This window comes from Palaemon carinicauda, chromosome 1 (assembly GCF_036898095.1).
Source record: "Palaemon carinicauda isolate YSFRI2023 chromosome 1, ASM3689809v2, whole genome shotgun sequence".
NCBI classification, from domain to species: Eukaryota; Metazoa; Arthropoda; class Malacostraca; order Decapoda; family Palaemonidae; genus Palaemon; species Palaemon carinicauda.
Genome location: NC_090725.1, coordinates 281,774,135 through 281,799,134, shown reverse-complemented (window position 1 = coordinate 281,799,134; position 25,000 = coordinate 281,774,135). Strand labels below are relative to the sequence as shown.

The window sequence follows — 25,000 nt, the reverse complement described above, 5'->3', positions numbered from 1 at the left end:
TTTCTATATTCTACACATTACTACACATTGGTCAGTACAACTTCTGCCTTTTCTATACCCTGCTTGTTCATCTCTCAGCTTTTCAATAATCTTTCTCTCCAATCTGTTTAGAATGAGCAAACTATATATTTTCATGACAAGTGGCGTAAGTGTGAGGCCTTTCAAGATATTGCAATCAATCATATATCCTTTTTTTTGCCATTTACACCAACACTCCTTGCTCCTAATTACCAGATTCTGCCTCTTTACGTCACATTCCACAAAATAATCTGGTAAGTAGTCTGGAAGTCGCTTCATTTTCGGCCAATATCATCTCAGCCGTTATCCCCTCGTATCAAGGGGCTTTCCATCTCCTGAGCTTCAACTTCAAACACACTGAATTCATTCATGGGCACATCAAAGTCTTCCTCAACTTCAAGTACATCAATCAAATTATCTTCTTCATATCTCCTCTTCATGACCTCACTGAAGTGTTCCATCTAACGTTTCCTTCAGATCCGTCTCTCTTTTTGATGGGTATATGCTTTTTCATCTTTGACCCAGTAGAGATTTCATTAATAATTATCTGAGCAATTCGTACAACATAGCCACTCCCCGAATTCATAGCTTTTTCAGCTTCATCTTCTTTCCTCACTAAATATTCTCTCCACTCATTCGTAGATTTTCTTTTGACCTCACTATCGATACTGGAATACTTAGCATGCTCTACCTTGTAATTTTCGTTACTCCCTCGAAAACTTTCAATAATCAATTTCTGTCTTTGTCTACTTTTTAGTTTCCCAAGTATCATTTGATATTATTTATATATATATATATATATATATATATATATATATATATATATATATATATATATATAAGGGTAAGGGAGATGTGCATGAGTGTTGTAATTCAAGAGGTATTAGTTTGTTGAGTGTAGTTGGAAAAGTGTATGGTAGAGTATTGATTAATAGGATTAAGGATAAAACAGAGAATGCAATCTTGGAAGTACAGGGTGGTTTTAGAAGAGGTAGGGGTTGTATGAATCAGATTTTTACAGTTAGGCAGATATGCGAGAAATATTTAGCAAAAGGTAAGGAGGTGTATGTTCCGTTTATGGATCTGGAGAAAGCATATGATAGAGTTGATAGGGAAGCAATGTGGAATGTGATGAGGTTATATGGAGTTGGTGGAAGGTTGTTGCAAGCAGTGAAAAGTTTCTACAAAGGTAGTAAAGCATGTGTTAGAATAGGAAATGAAGTGAGTGATTGGTTTCCGGTGAGAGTGGGGCTGAGACAGGGATGTGTGATGTCGCCGTGGTTGTTTAACTTGTATGTTGATGGAGTGGTGAGAGAGGTGAATGCTCGAGTGCTTGGACGAGGATTAAAACTGGTAGGCAAGAATGACCATGAATGGGAGGTAAATCAGTTGTTGTTTGCGGATGATACTGTACTGGTAGCAGACACAGAAGAGAAGCTTGACCGACTAGTGACAGAATTTGGAAGGGTGTGTGAGAGAAGGAAGTTGAGAGTTAATGTGGGTAAGAGTAAGGTTATGAGATGTACGAGAAGGGAAGGTGGTGCAAGGTTGAATGTCATGTTGAATGGAGAGTTACTTGAGGAGGTGGATCAGTTTAAGTACTTGGGGTCTGTTGTTGCAGCAAATAGTGGAGTGGAAGCAGATGTACGTCAGAGAGTGAATGAAGGTTGCAAAGTGTTGGGGGCAGTTAAGGGAGTAGTAAAAAATAAAGGGTTGGGCATGAATGTAAAGAGAGTTCTATATGAGAAAGTGATTATACCAACTGTGATGTATGGATCGGAGTTGTGGGGAATGAAAGTGACGGAGAGACAGAAATTGAATGTGTTTGAGATGAAGTGTCTAAGGAGTATGGCTGGTGTATCTCGAGTAGATAGGGTTAGGAACGAAGTGGTGAGGGAGAGAACGGGTGTAAGAAATGAGTTAGCGGCTAGAGTGGATATGAATGTGTTGAGGTGGTTTGGCCATGTTGAGAGAATGGAAAATGGTTGTCTGCTAAAGAAGGTGATGAATGCAAGAGTTGATGGGAGAAGTACAAGAGGAAGGCCAAGGTTTGGGTGGATGGATGGTGTGAAGAAAGCTCTGGGTGATAGGAGGATAGATGTGAGAGAGGCAAGAGAGCGTGCTAGAAATAGGCATGAATGGAGAGCGATTGTGACGCAGTTCCAGTAGGCCCTGCTGCTTCCTCCGGTGCCTTAGATGACCGCGGAGGTAGCAGCAGTAGGGGACTCAGCATTATGAAGCTTCATCTGTGGTGGAAATGTGGGAGGTTGGGCTGTGGCACCCTAGCAGTACCAGCTGAACTCGGTTGAGTCCCTGGTTAGGCTGAAGGAACGTAGAACGTAGAGAGTAGAGGTCCCCTTTTTTGTTTTGTTTCATTGTTGGTGTTGGCTACCCCCCAAAATTGGGGGAAGTGCCTGGGTATATGTATGTATATATATATACACATATATGTATATATGTGTAATATAAATACATATATATGTGTATATATATACATATATATATGTATATATATACATACATACATACATACATATATATATATATATATATAAATATGTATATACATATCTATATATATATATATATATGATAAATTTTTAACATTTAGACGTGTTTTTCTATTTATATAAGACAATTACTTTAATACCTTAATGTCAGTATTCTCTCTTATACCTCGAGATCAGAGATCCAAGGGGAAACAACTCTAAGACAATGGCTTTTGACTGGCCGGCGGCTGGGGAATCGAACCCTGGTCCAGGATACTGGTATGACAGTGACACAGCATTTAGTCAAGAGAGCTAAATGCTATGTCACTGTCATACAAGTTTCCTGGACCAGGGTTCGATTCCCCGGCTGGCCAAAAGCTATTGTCTTTCAATTGGTTTCACCTTGGGCCTCTGATCCCGAGGTATAAGAGAGAATCCAGACATTAGGGTATTAAAATGTATAGCTTATTTAAATTTAAATATATGTATTTATGTATCTATCTATCTATCTATCTATCTATATATATATATATATATATATATATATATATATATATATATATATATATATGTATAAATATTGAGAAACTCTTTTAAGATTTTCGGTGATCAATCTATTCTGAAGAAGTGTTTTAATTCTTTCATTCTACCTTTTTTCGAGTACTGTTCTACTGTCTGGTCTTCAGATGCTGAATCTCATCTTAATTTGTTGGACAGGAACTTACGGTCTATTAAATTTCTTATTCCTGATCTAGATATTAATCTCTGGCACCGCCATTCAATTAGTTTGTAATGCATTTGCATAAGATTTTTCATAATTCTGATCATCCTTTATGTTCAGATCTCCCCGGGCAGTTCCATCCTGCCCGTAATACTAGGCATGCAGTTAACTCTAATGGTCAGGCCTTCTACTTCATGAGGATCAATACTACACAGTATTCTAGAAGTTTTATTCCCGCTGTAACCAAGTTGTGGAATGATCTTCCTAAATGGGTAGTTGAATCAGTAGAACTGCAAATGTTCAAACTTGCAGAAAATGTTTTTATGTTGAACAGGCTGACATGTCTTTTTATACAGTAGTTTATATATGAAATATCTGTTTTGATGTTGTTACTGTTTTTAAAAGAACTTATTTTAATTGTTCGTTATTTCTAATATTTATTTATTTCCTTATTTCATCATCTCCATTGGCTACTTTTCCTGTTGGAGCTTTTGGGCTTATAGCATCCATCTTTTCCAACTAAGGTTGTAGTTTAACTAGTACTAATAATAATAATAATAATAATAATAATGATAATAATAATAATAATAATAATAATAATAGCCATTTGCAGCCATTTAGTAAGTATGGTGACCACATTGAAAAGATGGGTTCAGTTTATTACCTCATAAAAGTAATGACAAAATAGGAATTCCCATTCATTATATGGACAGTTGGCAACTTTTTGTGGGCTTATGGAATGGGAATATTTGTAATATAAGACAAATTTGTCTTCAATTTCGAAAGCGTCACCCATACTGAAAATAGCTATATATTAAGGTGCCTGGAGGTTGATTTTGAATAATGGGGATAATAGGAGTTCTCATGCCAAATTTGTTGCTTGTAGCACCATTTGCACATTTTCCTCACTATTCCGCTCCAGTGTCTCTCTACCATTGTAAATTATATCGATGCCTACACATATCTTTGTGAGATCCTCTCAAAATGATTTCTCTTTGTATCTTTAAAATTAATAATAGCAAAACGGATGACAATATTAAATATAGAACTATCCTAATTGTTCCTTGTCGGCAGTATACAGTCCATGAATATCATGCTAACAAATCGTTATTACAAGATGTTCTTTTCATATTTCTAACCAAAAGGAGTGAATTATCAAGACTTTGCTACATAAGGAAGGTGTTATATCATATAGCTTTCTGGTATAATTGATTATTATAATTGCCGTTTTTAACTATTTCATATTTTCTTCAGACCAGTAAATTAATAAAAGAAGTAGGAAGTAAATCTCAAATTAACAGATAATCAGAGAATATTGAGTTTAATCTTAAATGTAATTGGAACTAAAGAAAATTACGGAACATACTAAGACGTCCTAAGAAATGAGTTCTTAATCTTCAATTTCCTAATTAATTCCTATCATAAATAGAATTGATGGATAAAATAATATTTTTGTACAGATTGAATCATAATTCGTAATACAGTTTATTTAGAAATAGGCTTCTTTTGATTCATTCAGTAATATATTGTTCGTCTTTTTCAGGAGTTCTACTTAGTCCTGATGACTGCAATGAAGATGGATTGTAGCTGAGAAGAGAAGTATGAGACTGACTACACCATGCATTATTTCCACTTTGAAAAGGAATACAAATCGACTGTCGCAGCATAGCAAAATACACATATAAAACGAAAAGAGCATCTAACCATGGACTTCAACGAGACATTTTCTGACCTAGAGGAGTTGGTTCCTCTGAACTGCTCTTTCCTTATGTACAATGGGACAGACAACTTTAGTGAAGAAAACTGCAGTCGAAGTCTTTTCACAGGCAAAGAGGCCGGGTTGAACACTGGTCTCGTCATCATTACTCAAATGTTCTATGCTATTACCTGCATTGCAGGTTTGTGTGGCAATACGCTAGTTATTTATGTTGTAACACGATTTTCCAAAATGCAGACAGTGACAAATCTCTATATTTTAAACCTTGCAATTGCTGATGAACTCTTTGTTATTGGTATACCATTCCTAATGACTACTTCTATGTTAGGCCACTGGCCCTTCGGGTCTATTATGTGTAAGTTGTACATGATTACAACATCTCTCAACCAGTTCACCAGCTCACTTTTTCTAACAATTATGAGCGCTGACCGTTATATAGCAGTTTGTCATCCAATAAGTTCACCAAAGTTCCGAACACCAATGATATCAAAACTAGTTTCACTGACTGCTTGGACCCTGTCAGCCTTAATGATTGTTCCAGTTTTTATGTATTCAAATACTCTTGAAGATAATGGACTTGACAACTGCAACATGTTCTGGCCTGAAGGTAATGGTAGCGTCAGGAGTGAAGTAGCTTTTATACATTACTCATTTGCTCTTGCTTTCGGAATACCAGTTTTCTTCATCCTCATCTTCTATGCCTTGGTTCTTCATAAACTAAAATCTGTTGGACCCAAGACCAAATCAAAAGAGAAAAAGAAATCCCGTCAAAAGGTGACAAGGATGGTGTTGACAGTAATTACAGTCTATGTCATATGCTGGCTTCCTTACTGGGTGCTACAGCTCAGCTTGATAGTAAGCACTCCAAGACAGCTTCACAAACCATTCATGGTTGTGCTTTTCATGTTTTCGTCATGTCTCTCATACATCAATTCAGCTTTGAACCCCATTTTGTATGCTTTTCTGAGCGAAAACTTCAAGAAAAGTTTCATGAAAGCTTGCACATGTGCTGGCAAACGAGAGGTAAATCAAGCCTTGCGTCCAGAGAACTCCATGTTCCCCCTTCGCCAACGGGGACCTTCATCTAGAGCTAGAGCCCATATTAGGGACAGAGAATCTAATGAGGGTACCACATCTCAAGGAGGAATGAGCAAAGAACCATCCACTGCAATGACAACTACCAGTGCAAAGGTCATTTCACACGTTGACGAGCACTCTGTCAGGAACGGAAGATCTCCTGGCCCAAGATTACCTGATCTAATTCAATGAGATAAGGAGGAGGCACCTACACTGGTTACTTCATTGTAACTGTGAAGGTGCCTACGGGAGCTACATTTTAGCGACCAATTGTACTGAATTTCATAAATAAGGGATTTATTAACATGCATATATATATACATATATATATATATGTATATATATGTAAATATATATAAATATATATATATATATATATATATAATATATATATATATATATATATATATATATATATATATATACACACACAAAATAAGAATTCATGAGGTTTGCATACAAAATAGAAATTGCGCAAGGTACTGAAAAATTAAGGAAGTTTATTATTGCAAAGAAATGAAGATTTTCATTCAATCTTAGGCAAGTAAAAGAACTTCCTTCCGCATACATATTCAACTTGAAATTCTTTACTAAGACTAGTGTGGAGACTAAGTTGATACGTACCACATATTCACATAAAGAATGCACATACAAGGTGCCAGAAACGCGCGAGTGCACTCGTACACATATATATTGTCCATTATTATTAGTTATTTTTAATCTAATTCATGGTGTTCGAGTGAAATATAGAACGGAAATATTTACGTTATTTAATTCTACACTGAAACACATTACGTTTAACTAATTCATCTCTTGTTCTTTTTCAAATAAAACGAGTGGCATTTTGCTGAGGCTGAAAAGATGTGGCATTCCACCTAATTATATTTCTATTTTCGCCTGGGCTATATTGGAATAAGACTCTTAGCTACAGGCAAAATTAACCAAATGCGTTCAATATGTACTTCTAGGAATGGAATGACATTGAAAAGATAGAGGGAAGAATGGAGTTGGACGATTTATGTCCAAAACTAACGTTGAATCTGCGGCAATTCTACCGTATTCTTGAGACTGAAAACAGCTTTTTTTCACAAATCAACAAAAGTAGGAAAAAATTCCGCTTTGTGACTAAGCAATCGATAGTCATGGCCTTACTGACACAATATCTGAAACGTGAAAATTTTAGTGCTTTTGAAGTGTTACTGAAAAGAAAAATAGCAGAAATACTACCAGTTCAAATTACTCATATTATCTGCTTCCATGGAAAGTGATTAGATACTTAATGAGAAAGATGTTTTACGTGTAATTGAATTCATTTATTCACACCATTGTAAGAACTCAAGTTCTAACACTTTTTATTCATATAAAAGTTCTTTAATAAAAAACTAAAACAGAAAATATTCTGCAGGTATTGGAAATTCATTTTAAGTGTAAGAAGAGCTCAGTTACTTCATCATCAAGTGTTAGTATCATCCTATATAGAGGAAACTACTTCGAGAGTGTTGAAAGTTAAGCAGAAAAAATATATCAGCTATTTTAGTAATGTAATGCATGGTTTACAGAAATATATATAACTGCACATTAGCTATGATCGTTGAAGAATGCATTTACATTGCACTCCATATTTTCGGGAAGAATATAGAGAACCTATTGTAAAATGATGTTAATTGCTCAATGTGCAAGTACCTATAGGTAATCTGATCAAGCATGGACCTCGTGCATAACAAATAATAACCTGTGTATTATAGAGGTATTTATTTCTCCTTTCCAGCATCCAATGTCGATATACAAGGAATGTTTAAATATTTTTAGGCCAGCATATTTGAAATTGATGTTTTAAGGTCTACATCGAGAGAAATGTTTACATTTGGAAAAGAAAAGATTTGTATGGAATAAATTTCACAACGGCCATTAACACGGTAATCGAGTTATACCAAGAAGCCACTTATGATATTGTGTGTAACTTTTCCCTTCTTAGTTCTTTCTTAAATGTCTAAATTTTCAATGAAACGACGAGTTTCATAATGGAGTTATGTATCTGAATGTTACCTTCATAATATAACAAAGTATTTTTAGGATCACTACCTAGTCGTAAGTGTGAATATCCTTCATATTTGATGTGCTCATCGTTATATGTAGACATTGCAGTCAACAATGTGTGACTAGAAGAAGGCCAGTAAGCGAGAAAGTGATTAAGGTTCATATTTTGGATGGTCAGGAAAGATTCCAAAATGATTATTTGTTTCAATAAGGGTTATTGCTTTTATTGTACTAAAATACTAACATTCCTTTGTAAGTAAAGAGTCTGAAGAATGTTTCATTGGATGTCCCTAATATTGCAGTTGCTGTTGTACTATGTTTCTTTAAGACAGAATGATGAATGTATACTTTATTATATCCTTTGGAAGTATGTATTAATTTTGGATTTAAACTATTATATCTATGATTCTATGAATACATAGTGACTAACATTATAATAGAAATGAATAAATAGTGTATGATCACAAATATGTCCAACATTGATCATATCTTTGTATATATATTTATATCTCCCCATATACACATTTATGATATATTTCTATGTATATATATATATATATATATATATATATATATATATAAACACATATACATCCACACACGTATATACATGTATATAATGTTCCATGTATGTATTCATGTATACATGTATATGTAAGCTTGTAATTAAGCTTACATCATGTACATATAGATATGTATATATCATGTATATAAACATAGTGTATCAAGCCATCAGAACTGGCTATTTTGAATGTCATTTAAGATTTAAGCAATTAGTTTTCCAGAATCTGAATTGCAAAGTATTTCAATAAACTCTCATGATATTTTTTTTTCATGGGAGTGAAAGGTATTCCAAATGAATAAAATATGATAAAAATATTTATATCTCGATCTTTAATGATGTTTCTAAATATAAAACGCGTAATGTTCATAGTAAATTAAGTTCCTATTTATTTAGTATATAACTGTTTAGTTGCAGCTGTTTTCATTATTACTTCTATGATGCCCAATGATGACTTTACTTGTTTACATATGAAAATATGTAGTACCGTGTTCTTAATTTTTATCAAAATGTATGTAATTTGTGTAATCATATTTGCTGTTTCATGTGTATCAGGCGTAAACAACACAGCGAAAAATAAAAAAAATATTTCTGAGAGAGAGAGAGAGAGAGAGAGAGAGAGAGAGAGAGAGAGAGAGAGAGAGAGAGAGAGAGAGAGAGAGAGAGCGAATGTCTTCATGTAGGAAAAGGTTAAGTAATATTTCACTAACAAAAAGTAAAATTCCTAATTAAATATCTTACAATAACATACAATATTGGACGTCAATCTTCTTTTGAAAATTAAAAAAAAACTGGAAGATTTTTTGCATTAACTGCCGTTAAATTATGTTTTATTTGAATATAGTATATCAACATTACTAGAGACATGGAGGAAGTCCAACTAACATCCACATCCTTTTTCTAGTCTTTATTCACATTAGGTATATATTCACAATATTTATAACATCTCGCCTAAAAACTGAAAGTGACAAAGAAAAAATTATTTTCATTGTAGAATTATGTTAATTAAAAACTAAGAATACACTGACATACTAAATGTCTGGAGAATTAACGTAATACAGTATATCTCCTTACAAGATGAGAGCCTCAAAAGTTTTTATGTCAAGTATTCATAAGGCTCAATGTTCAATTATATTCAACCGCTAAGGAAAAGGCACAGGTATATTAACAATATGAAAAACTACAACACTGCTAAATCAAATGATTATATATAAAGTAAATTATTCTAATATAATTACTTCTTCCCCCTGGAGAAATAGAAACAAGGTATACTTTACTAAACGATACTACTTTATCTTATGGGTTACGCATACGTCAGCCCAGCAACAAATAGAAACCAGTGAGCACTATTCAAGCTTTTGCACAATAAGAAAACTTCAGTAAGAAATCAAAACAAAAAATTATTGGAGACAAGTTAACAAATAAATAAGTCATATATACATAAAAACAGTAAAAGATCGAAAAAAAAAGAAGTCAAGGGAGCAAGAAGATTTAGTTGCATTTCAACCCTACTTAAATTTATGAGCAAAATTATAGATATTCTGACTGGAATATTGCTCCAAACTATAGATCGCGGAAAAAAAATCATTTGTCGGCCTATTGGACATTGTGGCATCTCTTAAAAAATTCGAATGCTGATCATCGACAACATCAGATGTAGTCTAAGAGGAAATTTTATAGGAGTCTCATCGGTCTCAACTCCTTGATAATGTGGACTTGTGGAGACAATGGAAAATAACCTTAGAAGGATATTTTACAAAAATGGTCCACTGCAGAAAGAACAAGGAGTTACCATTTCTAACCGTCCTCTATCGAAGATTGAAATTCATGGATTTTCCTGGCATGTAAGTTTTAAAGAGAATAATACCATGTAACAGTAGTCAAACAAGATCAAAGATATAATACTGGTACCGTAATCTTTGCCAACTTTAAAATGCCTCTTAGACAACTTCTATCATTTTGAGAGTATGAAAGTATGCTTTAAGATGCAGTGAAATATAAAAAGAGAGAGTCAGAGGTATCAAAAAGCACTATGTGCATATTCTGAGTCATTCAACAAACTGTCATTTACCCCCAGTGACTTTTCCAAAGAGAGTACTGAGCTAGAAAATTAATCAATAGCTTTAGTGTAGTCCTTTAAAGGCTTTTATATAATTCATGTCTTACAAGTCTGTTCTAGTTATGTGATGGGAGGCCAATATCATTTCCCACTTTGTAGGGGACAATGGTAACATGATATAACTCATAAGCATATTCTACTACTATTGTGTAGGCTAAAACTATTTCTCCCAGAAAAAATAACTATAAACAGAGAAGTTTACAGATAACTACCGCTGCACATCAGACAATATACTGTATGTAGATTCCGTAGATACACTATCGTTGCGAAAAATAATAAACTCCATGGGATCATGTATGAAGCATGATATGCAAGTTAAGGATTGCATATGAGTTACATGTATAGATGAACAAGTTAAGAGAAAGGTAATAAGGAAATGTATCCGAGTAAGAACCATCTCACATCCATATTACACAGTAATACGGTTCATTTAAGTAAACTTTGTAACAAATAAGTAACTATTCATTGGTTTTTAAGTTAACATATATTTCTACTAATTATATATCTATTGTGATTTAGCCGTACATACATATGCAATGATTAAAATTAATGTTATTGGATTTTTTCAATATGTATGAAAGGTTTAAAACAGGAATTTTGTGTATCAAGAATATATTTCTATGATGAATTTGTAGCTTAGTAATTGGACTTTCTCTACAGTTCCCAATACCAAAATGCTTGAAACTATCACAGTTCTGCAGAAATATTTATTCTTGTGTAACTAAAGTTCTACATTTCCAAAATGTGTCATTTATACAGCTATCAACTAATACGAGATCTCGAGAACCGATATCAACTTATTTTGTACTAGACAAATCAAAATAACTAAAATAACAGTATTTTGTATTCCTTACAAAGGCACACAGGGAATAATTATAGCCCCAACAGTACCACTACATAACAATAAACGCATTATCTAGCTCTCCCCTAATACTGGGCATTACTTATATACCAGGAGTGAATAAATCCAAACACCTCATTATAGTTCACAGCTTTACGCAAAAGGATATTTACGACTAAGTAATGAACGTTAGATATTAGAACAACATCTTGCGTTTATTGTTGAACAGCAGGTTCGTGACGGTGCAAAGGACAGGGAAATGCTGCACACATCTCCCATGTATTGTAATGAAACTATTGCTAATCATCGTTGATTACGAAATACACTGGTAAAGGAAGTACCAGATCATAGGAAATATGGCATTAGCATAATCATATTTTCTAACTTTGTATTCTTTATGCTAAAATTAAAGGAAAATATAAAGAAGGATATACATAGGGGACAGCTAAGATTGCTATGATATTACCAATCCACCCGACCTATAAGATAAACTTTGGAGATTTTTGCTTTCTTGTATTCAAAATTCTCAGTAATTTTGACTGTCTATTCCTCTATCACTGATAACAGTAAGAACTATAAATCAAGAGGCTTCCTCAAGGTTTTCATTTTTCACTTTTGGTTTTTAATATCTTCCTACGTTTAAAAATTCTCCTGGAGCCTTGGACCCGATTTTTTATAGGGAATATTCTTGTCATACATATTGATTATTATTAATACTATTGTTCAAATATTCATAAATTTATATGTGCCGACCCCAAGACCACAATGGCTAGTGAAGACCGCTGTCAATAACATATAAAATGAACATTTACATTTTAAATACATACATACATACATATATATATATATATATATATATATATATATATATATATATATATATATATATATATATTTATGTGGGTGTGTGTGTGTGAAGTATGCGACAAAATTAAAGTCTAATTCAGATAATCAAAGAAATAGCTCAAAGATTAAAGTGGTTCGAACAATGGTAAAGTTTGACACATTCAACCTCATATACAGTATATGTAAAAATACCTAGTCGTTTCAAAATGTTTGTATTATGTCTTAAGTGACCGAAAAACACAAATCTTGGGACTAACTTAAGCACTAATTTTCCATCAAATATTAGATAGTTCTAAGTTCAACTTTGCATCTGCAAAGAAAATCCGGAACGGGGTGTTGTAAGAATGGATCTTCAAGTAGCTAGTATCTTTGTTGAAGTTTAGTCGTTGGTAACATGCTACTGATCCAATCAAGATCTGTGCCAGGGGCTTGCCAACTCTTTATTTTTTTTTTCCCGAATAAGTGACAGACAGTAAAAAGTTTCACCTAATAATTTTTCTATTATGTTCTATTTCCTTGGCCAATAATATTTCCACCAAAATTAAACAATGTGATCACCATACCAGTATCATTTGGAACTGTCTATATTCACTAAAATACCCAGTAGTAATATCTATAAAGGTTTTGTGCAGTCACCTTATGGGTCACCAAGTAAAAGTCACTGCTCACAACTGTGTGGAAGTGGACTTAAAAAGCTGCATTTTGTGTTTGATTTATCTTAATTTTTAAAAAGGAAAAAAAAAAATGCCAATCATGTTACTGCCGTTATCTAAGTGTCTCAGAATGAAAGATATAAAAACATAGAACATAGCTGTTTGATCTTAACCGATCTTGAAAGTAGATTTGTTCTTCAGGTTGGTTCCTAGTTTCACATTAATAATTAATTAAGTAGAAATTACTCTTTTTTTTAAATAAAAAAGATAGGTGATTTCAATTTAGTCCAACATAGATTATCCCTTGTTATTTCTTGCAGCATTGACTTTATGTGATTATCTTATTTCTTTCTTTTAAAACTAGTTTCAAGAAAAAAAAATCTGGTAGCTCACAAGGGAAAAACTAGTTATCATGTTAAATATTTTTCTGTATCATAAATTAACGGTCTATAAAAAATCATAAAATGAAGAACTGCAATTACTTTTGACTTTGGCAGCTTTCTTTAGGAAATGATAAGCTATAATTTGTAACTGATTAATGTCGACTTCCTTATTAGGTTCTATAATAGAGATCTTTTCAATCCCTCACCCACGTTTTTCTATTAAATTTCAGACAAACAATTTCATTTCTTCATTTCTTGAATTGTTCAGATAACACCCATTTATGAAATATAACAGGCGTTAGCTTCCTTTATAGTTTCCTTATTGGTTATTTTCAACTGAAGATTGACGTAATAACAACTATGACCTTTTGCTGTATTATTTATACTCAAACTGCATTGCCTTTTTGCAATATGGAAGTCACCAAAGAGCTGAAAGACCTTAGCCCTGGCTTTGATCTTGGAGTCGCGCACATATCGGCAAGAAACATTACAGTATAATTCTTACACCTTTGGTACATATAAGATTATCTCTTTTAAAGAGAATATTATTCAAAACCATGTCTTTATATTTTTAGAATTGATATTCTTGGAAGAGAATACAAAGTTGTCATGATACTTTTTATTCTATTACTTATTTTTTCTGTTTCTGTTTGTAATAAATACTAAGGTATTGAGAGAGAGAGAGAGAGAGAGAGAGAGAGAGAGAGAGAGAGAGAGAGAGAGAGAGAGAGAGAGAGAGAGAGAGAGAGTAAATATATACAATGTCAACGGAAAATTGGAAAGTCAAAGGCGTATGTCTGGGTTTATATGAACAACCTTTCTTCTTATATCAAACATTATTACACTCAAAACTTCTGTCCCAATACAAGTTCATAACCCATGGTAAAAAATATGTTACCTTCACTAAGTAAAAGAATAATGTTATGTGCTGTTGTATACACTTAATGTTACTATATTTTTTTCTCTGCACTGAACCAAGTAGTAGTTTCACTTCATGTGTAATATTCAAAATACTTTGAATGTGTAGATCGTTTCTAGGGACACCATATGCTTTTTTTGTTCATGTAAAGATGGTAAATATCAAACGATCAGTGCATTGACATGGTTCGTATTTACTGTATTGGAAGCGTAATTTTTTTGGGCGTGCTATTGCAGTACATACCGTACTTAAACACATGAGCACATTGATATTTTGGAGACATTATGCTTAAAGATGTACGGAAAAGAATATATTACTAAAGTTTCGTTGATTTACAAGTACTTGGAAATAGAGCTCGTGTGAAAGAGTATGTGGAAAGTCCATGTCTACGAAAGACGAAAAATATCATCTTGATTATATTTGGTACAGAAGACTTGCATATGTACACCGCGCGCGTACGTCTTGCGCGTGTATAGTAGGTATGTTTTACACACAAATATGCATGTACATACATACCATGGTATTGTTGTAATCCTATATTTGAGTGGTATCATTATCCCTGCCACCCTTTAAGTGTAGTATACGTTCAGTTGTATCGTGCTCTGTTAATGATGTATAACTCAACTGACGCCTGCGTACTGACACGTTGTTCTACTTTCATTAACACGGTGATATTAGAAAGTTAGCTTATAAGTGTTTAATTGTTGTTAAGGTTTTAGTCAGAGCCTTCCTACCTTCGAATCAGCTACTGAGTTTGGCGGTCTAATTTTGATGTTTATTAATTTCATTTATATGATCTCTTTTTCATTATTGGACACGTGAGAGTTTTTTATTTTCTGTGGGTTATCTATAATGCAGAATTGAATGGTTTGGCTTTGTATTAAATATTATTAATATTAGCAGTGGAGCATTGAGGTTACCAGGATTTAAATCCACATGGGTTAGTTAGCCTTTGTAATTGGTAAGTTACATTATAAAATGGTAATTTGTATAATCAATTTTCGTTTTTGTCTGAGCATTAAGCAAAGACAAACCACCTCAAAGTTACATTATAATTTTAACGAAATCTACGAATATGAAGGAAGGAAATGTAATTCATTAAGTAGAACGGGAGGTCAATTGGGTGGTCTCATGTCCATTGTTTATTGATGTGATGAATGTGTAGTGTCAAAAAAAAAAAGTATGAAATAAATAAGAGATACATCGTGTATTGTATAGCTGTATTTTTACAATAAAGCATTGAAACTACCAAATATATCTTTATTGTAAATCCTTTTAGAATGACAAAAACGTGATATTTATATTTCAATAAAAAGAAGTCTGCACATTGAGAAATCTAAATCAACTTATACAATTTTAAAAAGTTTTATTCCTTGCTTGAATACAGTTTGCTGTTAATTTTGAATAGACATAATCAAAATCTTATTATTTGCCTCAATATAGTTTCACACATTTAAGTCAAGTACCTGTAGCAAAATTTCATTTACTTAATTTTCACAGAATGCTACAACTAAAATTAGGGATTGTTAGCTATTCTTTATGTAATAATATATCCTGCTTAAATTTATAAATACAGTAATAAGCATCTACCAGAAATATGTCCCATTATATATTACACCAACTTGGACACGATTTTGATTTTTTTATATAATTTTTCACAATTCTCCATTAAGCTACTGGATGTGCTTCTTTTTCACATATATTTGACACAACTATTTGGTATTTTGTTTTTTAGTCATAAATTGAATTTTTTGTTTTCGAAAAACTGAAATAAATTGCGTTAAAATTTCATTTACAAGGAGAGCAGGTTAATATAACTTTTCATGTTTTCTGATGAAACAAAATAAACCCATTGACCTATTTTAAATCTATAGAATTGAAAAATAATCATTTGCTATATTTTCTCTCCTTAGACCTCATAACTACTTTTATTTCTGTACCTTCTACTTTCTTTTATCTTTAGGCAAATTCCTTATATAACATATTGAAGCTATTTTAAACTTCCAGGTACAGAGCCATACGATCGAACACCGTTTCTTCTTATCCAAAAGAACTGTAAGCTTTCTATTAAAATTCTTTATATTGAGGTGACGTTTGCTGGTGATGTTGTAAGCTTTATCACAGAAACATCGAATCGTTTCTTCTATCAACAATTTCTCTTCTTCTAACATTTCGATGGATTTCTGTTTGTTTTCTTGCCTTGTGGTCACTAACAAAATGCAAAGATTCCTAGCATATCCTTTTTCTACTAGTGACACTATGAAATATGTCGAGAATTACCTATTTACTTTAAAAAAATTTTTTACATATTGCGGATGTGCACAAGCTTTCAGCCAACATAGTTTTTATTCAATTTTGTAAATTCAATATCGGTTTTCCTTTGATGGGAAAAGATTGTGTACTCCGCACTTTTCCAGCTGTTCTTTTTTTAATCTTTATTTTCTTTTTTTTTTTTTTGCAACGGCCTTTCACGTAATTCTTTTTACTATGCTTTGCTGCTTTTTTTCTCTCTTCCAGTGTCTTTACAGACTCTTGAGATATCTTCCTTTGAAGACTAAACACAATATATATCTGGAAGATTTTGACATTGGAAAATTACCTAAGTAATTTATCAATCAATAAACACACTCGTGCATGCATATATATATATATATATATATATATATATATATATATATATATATATATATATATATATACACATATATATAATATATACATATATATAATATATACATATATATATATATATATATAGAGAGAGAGAGAGAGAGAGAGAGAGAGAGAGAGAGAGAGAGAGAGAGAGAGAGAGAGAGAGAGAGAGAGAGAAGGATGATGATTGTTGCTTTGAGAGTTGAAACGTTGAACGTAGGCAGGATGAATAGAAAGGGGAGAGAGATAATGGATCTGATGGAGAGAAGGAGGGTAAGCATTTTGTGTGTGGAAACTAGATGAAGGGGAAATATAGCGAGAGAGCTTGGATGTGTATATGATTTTTATATAGTGGAGCAAAAAAGGGAAATAGGAATGGATTCAAAATATTTCTATCAAAAAGCCTAAAAGGCAGCATACTAAACATGAAGAGGATAAGTGACAAGGCAATGACTGTAAAAAGGCGTCTTGATGGAAAACGAGTCAACATGGTGAGTTCTTATTCCCTAAATCAGGATTTGATGAAGATGAGATGAAGGCATTTCGGAAGAAAATAGACTGACAGTTGCGTGAAATGCCAGCAGGGATTAACCCTCTGAGCACAACTTGGTGTGTTCTAAGTCAGATTTTTCTACTCCATTGTGCGCCATTGTACATCATTTACGCCCTATAATATCCGTTTTCCCTCTTTCTTTTAACATTTATGCAAATAGTTTTAATAAATATAACATTATATATCAATGGAAAGTGAATTTATCCATTTATGCGATTATAAATGATGTGAATTTCTACATTAGCCTATATACTTTCTGAGCTAATATGACTTGAGTAAAATGTCCCAAAAAGGTCCTTGGGCTTGAGAACCAAATCATTTGGAAGGGGTTGGCACTCAAAAGGTTAATTATTGGCCGTAACATAAATGGACATACAATTAGAACTAAGGAGGATGTCAATGGGGGCACATGCTGGTTGATGAGTTGGAGAGAGAAACAATGGGATAAAGAGTGTTATTTGATTTGATTATAGTCAAGAACTGGTTTGAAAAGAAAGAAAATCATTACATTACATACAAGAATGGGGCAAGAGAAGGTCAAATGAACTTTTTCACGTGCAGAGAATAATATCTGAGCGAGGTGAGAAATTGGAAAATTTTAAATGGAGAAGGTATGGCAGCACAGCATAGGGCGGTAGTCATGGACTTAGACATAAGGAACACAGCACAAGAAAAAGGTAGCCCTGCACGTGTCCTGCTAACAATCAAGTGGTGGAAGCGCATAGAAGAGGAGGAAGAGAGGCAAAAATTTAAGAAGAGTATTGTGGGAAGTTTGATTGTTGGTGGGAGTGCAAGAATGGTGGAATCACAACAGTCTGGAAATAAATAGGGTGGGTGTATAGGGATTGCCAAAGATAACTGGAAAGCAACCTCCTGACATTAGGGATACCTGGCGGTTGAATGATGAAATGAAAAAGGTGACGAGTAAAATAAAGAAAAAAAAAATCTTTGATAACTATGGACAGAAAAAGAATAAGAAGAGGTACAAACGACATAAGAAACAATTGAAGAAGGCAGCTGAACAAGAAAAGGCAAAAACATAAAATAACATGTACAAACACCTGTAAGCACCTGGGGGGTGAGGAGAAAAAATTACAGAATTGCATTGTTGAGGAACAAGAATATCAAAGATTACTCCCATATGGAAGAAGGTTAAAGATGGAAATGGAGTGGTTTCATGCAACCAGGATAAGTTAAAAAAAGAGGTGAAAAGAATATTACAAAAACCTGTTAAGAAAATCCCAGAAAATTCTTTGAAAATAGATTCCAAAACCTTGATATCACACAAGGTAGGAGCTAAAGAAAATAAAAAGTGATAAAGCAATAGAACCTGATTGAATTACATCAGAATTGTAGAAGAGCCTGGGAGGAAAACGGATAGACATGCTATGGGACCTAGCAACGAAAATATAGTCAGGAAAAGATACTAAAAGAATGTAGAAAAAGCTTTGTTAAGCTTATTTATAAAGAGAAGGGTGACATTCAGGACTACAAAGGAATAAAGTTCAGGCCATGGACAGGTTTAACAATATCCACAAAAGTAAGGTTCTACCACTATTTGAGAGAGGGTAAAGATGAGGACCTTGATTGAATATTCACAATCACCGGGGGGTCGTGAACTGAAATGGGGGCTTGTAACTTCACACTCAAGGACTTGCTGAAAAATTGCAAAGCAAAACACCAACACCACCTTGCAAAGAATACGGTGGTTTTATATATATATATATATATATATATATATATATATATATATATATATATATATATATAATGTGTGTGTGTGTGTGTGTGTGTGTGTATATACACACACACACACACACACACATATATATATATATATATATATATATATATATATATATATATATATATATATATATATATATATATATATATATATATCCATACATGTATGTATATATATGTTACGACCGTTGTCGGGCCGTGGTGCAAGTTCTTATCGCACGAGAAAAGAGGTCAGTGTTTACAAAAATATCCAGTAGAAAAATTGGTCAGCAGAAACGAAAACACTTGGGAAAACTTAACAATATTTATTAAAAAAAAATTTTAGAACAGTCAACCTTGTGACTACCTAACAATTTTAATTAACAATTGACAACTAACTATTAACAACTAACAATTAACAATTAATCATTAACAAAATTACCCAACGGAAAACACCACACTCTAAACGAGAGAGAGTCAAACATTTAAATAAATAACAACAAGAAAAAAAAATATGTATTCTCACACTCTTTGGGGCTGCATAAAATCACCCCCTACTCCAACCAAGGTAGCAAAGCATTATACACCCGCATTGCCTTGTCCACTAACCTACACTGTATTAGTACAGTCCAAATTTCTGCGGTCCAAGACAATCGGGAGGCCACACGCTCAAATGCCTTGAAGAACTCAGGGATATCCTTTTCGTCAAACACTGGCACCAATTTTAGTGCAGCACCTATATTAAACTGATCTTGGAAGGTATTTTTAGGGGAACTTATTAAATTGGCCCGCTGCAACCTAGCCATCTCTATTTTTAATTTCGCCATCTCCAACTCATGACACATTACCCACCCGTTCTGCTCAAACTCCATATTTCGCAACTCTATGCGTTTACAAATAAGGTTGTATTCGTTGTCCTCCTTGGAGTCACCCAACGCATTAACAGGGGCCAGAGATTTGAAGGGTACAGAATCATGGGGGGCCAAGAACGGATTAGAGGACACATTACCCGGACAATGGGGAAAATTTGCTGGACCCTCGTAAATGGCACCTATGACAGAACGATCCTCAAAGAGAGTTAGACCAGCCCTCATACTCACTTTGTCCTCTTCTAAACCCTCACTCAAACTCTCCTCACTATCGCCAATTACCTCATTCTCAGTTTCTGAATTCTCAGCTTCAGCTAACTCGTTTTATCTTATCCATACCTTCTACCAATATCTCTGCTTTGGTGTCCGTCATCTTCCGCGGAACACCCAACCACTTAGCATACTCAACTAATTGTTTCTTACCTAGCAGGGGCAAATACTTAAGGCAATCAACTGGCCCCAAAATTCTTCTGGATCAAAAACAAATTCCTCCATTTTGTAAAACAATGAAAAAATTCAGGGGAGAAAGGCAACACTAAAAAAAAAAAAAATATTGAAGAGTCCACCCGAGTGTTGCTCCACCGACCAAAATACCGGATACCCTGAGCTCTCTATCCTGTCACGAAAAAAGAGGTCAATGTTTACAAAAATATCCAGTAGAAAAATTGGTCAGCAGAAACGAAAACACTTGGGAAAACTAAACAATATTTATTATCAACAATTTTTAAAACACTCAACCTTGTGACTACCTAACAATTTGAATTAACAATTAACAACTAACTATTAACAACTAACAATTAACTCAACCATTAACAAAATTCCCCAACGGGAAACACCATACTCTCAACAAGAGAGTGTAAATCATTTAAATAATTAACCACATGAAAAAAGAAAATGTATTCTCACACTCTTTGGGGGTGGATAAAATCACCCCCTTCTCCAACCAAGGTAGCGACTTCACTAACACTCAGCTACCGCAGGGAGTGCAGCTCAGCAGGACTCCTCATCAAAGGGAGGGAAATGGAGTCCCAACCCAAATAAAAGGTGAACAATATCTCCTACCTGGCAACTGCCTCCCTACATGCCACCACGAGCTCCAAAGCTCCCCCAACTGACTATGTTGATGATGCTTTGACAGTGGAGTCTCTACCATGTCCACCTTGAAGCCGGGATTCCTACGTCGGCACTGCGGCCCGCAGAAGAGAACACACAGGAATTGCAAATCACCGCAGGTGGCAGAAATGCACCTGCTAAAAGCCATCAAACCTTGGTGTCGCAATCCTCAGAAAAGCTCACATAAGCCAGCTGCTACAGTAGGTCTGGGAAGCCTCGAGCTCGAACTGTGTCTTTAAGCAATTGAGTTCCTCGCACGTAAACATAGGTGTCTCTTCTCACCAAGGACTCGAAAAACACAGAAAAGAAACAAGCGTTAAACTAGACACTTATAAATCTTTATGTGAGCGGGGATGAGGTTAAAACAGCACTTCAAAAGGAAAAAAATTAAATTTACAATTGAATCCTTATTAATATTCTTAAGCTAATTTTACATAAAACAAAAATGCAGTAACAAGGCTGACGTAAACAAAAGCAAAAATTACGTTAATATATATATATACATATATATATATATATATATATATATATATATATATATTATATATATATATATATATATATATATATACACACACACACACACACACACACATGCGCATATGTATCACTAACACTTGATAGATAAATTGGTAAAGTCGTTTTTGTAAGCAGTGTTTCGGATCAGGGCATAGGTTCGAATCCTTTCCCAGCCAGAAGAATTCATCATAAATGAATTTCCAATTGGTATACATTCATAAAGGTAGAATTCGGTACCAAATGCCATTGTGGTTTATATATATATATATATATATATATATATATATATATATATATATATATATATATATATATATATATACACATACATACATACATATATATATATATATATATATATATACATATATATATATTTATCAGTCTTCACTTCTAAATTTCTAGTTTGTTGCACTTGATTGGTGTTTGTATTATTACTACCAATACTACTGTTCTACTGTTAATTTCCCCATTCTTGATATACCGATGTACAAAAGCTCTCTTCATATTAACACATTGAAAAAGGCCCATGAAATTGCCTAGAAATATGTCTTGAGCGAAAATATTTTGATAAATTGTCCATCATATAATTTCCAGCAACGAGTGTGCTCTGGTCTCAAGAAAAGGTTGAGTTCTGAACTCTGGTGAAAACTACAGCAATAATACCGCCCAGACATAAAACTTTATAAGATACTTACATTGTGAAAACTTTACCTCGAAACATTGAAATTCAATTCAATGACTCCCAAGTCAATGAAAATATTCATCTCTGAACTTCTACAATTCAATAATCCTCTTACCTACAGAAAGTCAGATTTAATGGTTACAGGAAAAGTAAGATCAATGAATGACCTATATTTGACATAAAAATATGCAGCAAATGAGAAACTAACGTTTATCAATAAACAACCATTCTGTAGATAAGAAAATTCAAGTTTTAGAAATCTATCTTTATTATAATTGAATGGACCTGTCATGAAAAGAAAATCAACCAGGGAGGTATTGAAAAGAGAAGTTCACAATGTTTTAGTGGCTGCAATTGTATGATGGTTAACTAAAGAACGTATTTTCATTATTTTTTATTTTTATTTTCCTATACTTAGGTCTATGACTGGAAATTGAGATACCATATCATGGAGGAGCAATATCATGCAAGTTTATAAATAATTAAAAACAAACTCTAAGCTACATGCAAATAAAATCAATGTGTCAATGAACTGTTTTTAGTAATACCAATGTATTTCCTAGATATTTAGTGAGTTAATGAGAAATACATATAATTTAAATAATGATATCGCACAGATGCTTAATATTTCTCCTTTCCTGTACCATACACTTACCAAAACTCTATACCCATGTGATTTACTAGTAGGGGACGAATGTAAAGTGATAAAATATAAGAAACAATTAGTCCACTCCCTTTAATTGATAAGGGCAACTTATAAATAACTTATTATAAATAGTTCTTCACGAGAAAGGAAAATATAAATAAAAACAGGAGGCAATTAAATGTGAGAAGAGAGTTTTGCCCAATGAACTCTAAATACTAAAGTGAAGTATACGATCTTTTAAATAGAATGTGAAGAATATTATCAGATGCCCCAGGTTCTCCAATAATTGGCACTTCTCAGCAGGGCAGTCATTTTGAAAGTATTTTCTTACATCGAAAATACTTCGTCATAATACTTTTATATGACTTTTTCATGGCCAAAACAAGAGCAAATATCCCATTTACTAAATTTGATTAGCGGCCCTTTTGGAAAACATGCAATCTTGTGTGGCTCCATATCTAGAATTGTTCAGAATATACTTTCCTATATATGTATATATCAATTTTATTGCTTTGATGGAAAAATAACAATTGACATGAAATATTGGACTACGCTGCTGAAATAAATTGGAGGAAAGAATTTGAAAAGCGGGCATGTTTTCAAAAATTCATCACCGGTTGGATATGGCCATATTTGCATGGAAAAGTTTATGTTGTACTGCTAAGGATCAAGTCATAAATCAAGGACGAAATAAGTTCAGATATAGCATAACAAACATAGTAATTATGATGAAAACGGTAGCTATTTTCTACACCAATGAAAGGTTTAGTGTTATTGAAGATTGAACAATAACTCAATAATATCATATGTAATACTAAAGTATTTTCATATGTGTGAGTTTGTTACTATCTTTTAATCACATTAAATTTCTCAAATTACTCACCAGAGGAAAATGTATGAGACTAAATTGGCTGAAATGAGATTGGCCTTTTCATCATCACCATGATCATTATCTTCATCTTCATTATAATAATAATAACAACAACAACAACAACAACAACAACAACAACAACAACAACAACAATAATAATAATAAAATTAACGATGATTAAGAAGGCGATAAGAAAACAAACAGGTAAGTATGCAGTGCGAGGTGCAATAAAGGGGATATTAAGAGATCCTAAAAAGTATATTAAAAAGTACTTTAATGAGATAGGGATGGATTTGAAGTGGCAATATGCTAAAAAAGAGGACCTTCGGTAAGATTAAAAAAATAAGAAATAAATTTGGTAATAATAATTATACATTTTTTAAATTTACCAAAATGGGTTTGCTGTCTCTTGCCTGTGCTGGGTCATGAATATTCTGTTCCCAATAATAAAAATAAAAGTAAAAATAGTAAAATTAACAATAATGAAATAATAATAATGAAATAATAATAATAATAATAATAATAATAATAATAAATTTTCAGAGGAAGAAAAAGAAAAATGAAGTAATAATTGGAAAAAAAAATCCAGCATAGGAAAAAAACAACACCACAGCAGTATCAGCATCAACACGCCACTTACAATCGAGGCACTGAAGTGAGGCAGCATCAGCAGCAGCAGAATCAGCAGAATCTGACAGTATGAACTTTTTGCTCATCAAGAGGCTGTCGTAAGTCTGGTGACATGGGACACTATCAACTTATTGTTCGTATCTTCTCCGCGTTTGACGGGTTTGTCAATATTTCACAAAAGGTTTCCTTGACATAACCCTTTTCCTGCAGTGCCCGAACTGGTCGTCATTTAAGTTGGTTTCATTTTACTCACCTTAAAAAAATAAATCTACTTTGTATATCATTGATGTTATCAATGTTATCGGAATCATTATCATTGGGGAATCTGTAACCTTGGTTATCATTCCAGAATGCT

General features: G+C 33.3%; 2 protein-coding genes across 2 annotated transcripts in view; one reads left to right on the top strand and one right to left on the bottom strand.

Moving 5' to 3' along the window:
* LOC137657241 (somatostatin receptor type 2-like) overlaps positions 1-6,321 on the top strand; it is a 106,076-nt gene extending 99,755 nt beyond the window's left edge. Inside the window, exon 3 of the mRNA XM_068391580.1 lies at positions 4,772-6,321. Coding sequence (XP_068247681.1) covers positions 4,934-6,214 — 1,281 coding nt within the window. The 5' untranslated portion in view covers positions 4,772-4,933 and the 3' untranslated portion in view covers positions 6,215-6,321. The remainder of the gene's footprint in view (positions 1-4,771) is intronic.
* Positions 1-25,000, bottom strand: part of LOC137657246 (somatostatin receptor type 2-like) — a 170,116-nt gene that overhangs the window by 45,544 nt on the left and 99,572 nt on the right. The gene's annotated exons all lie outside the window — the stretch shown is intronic.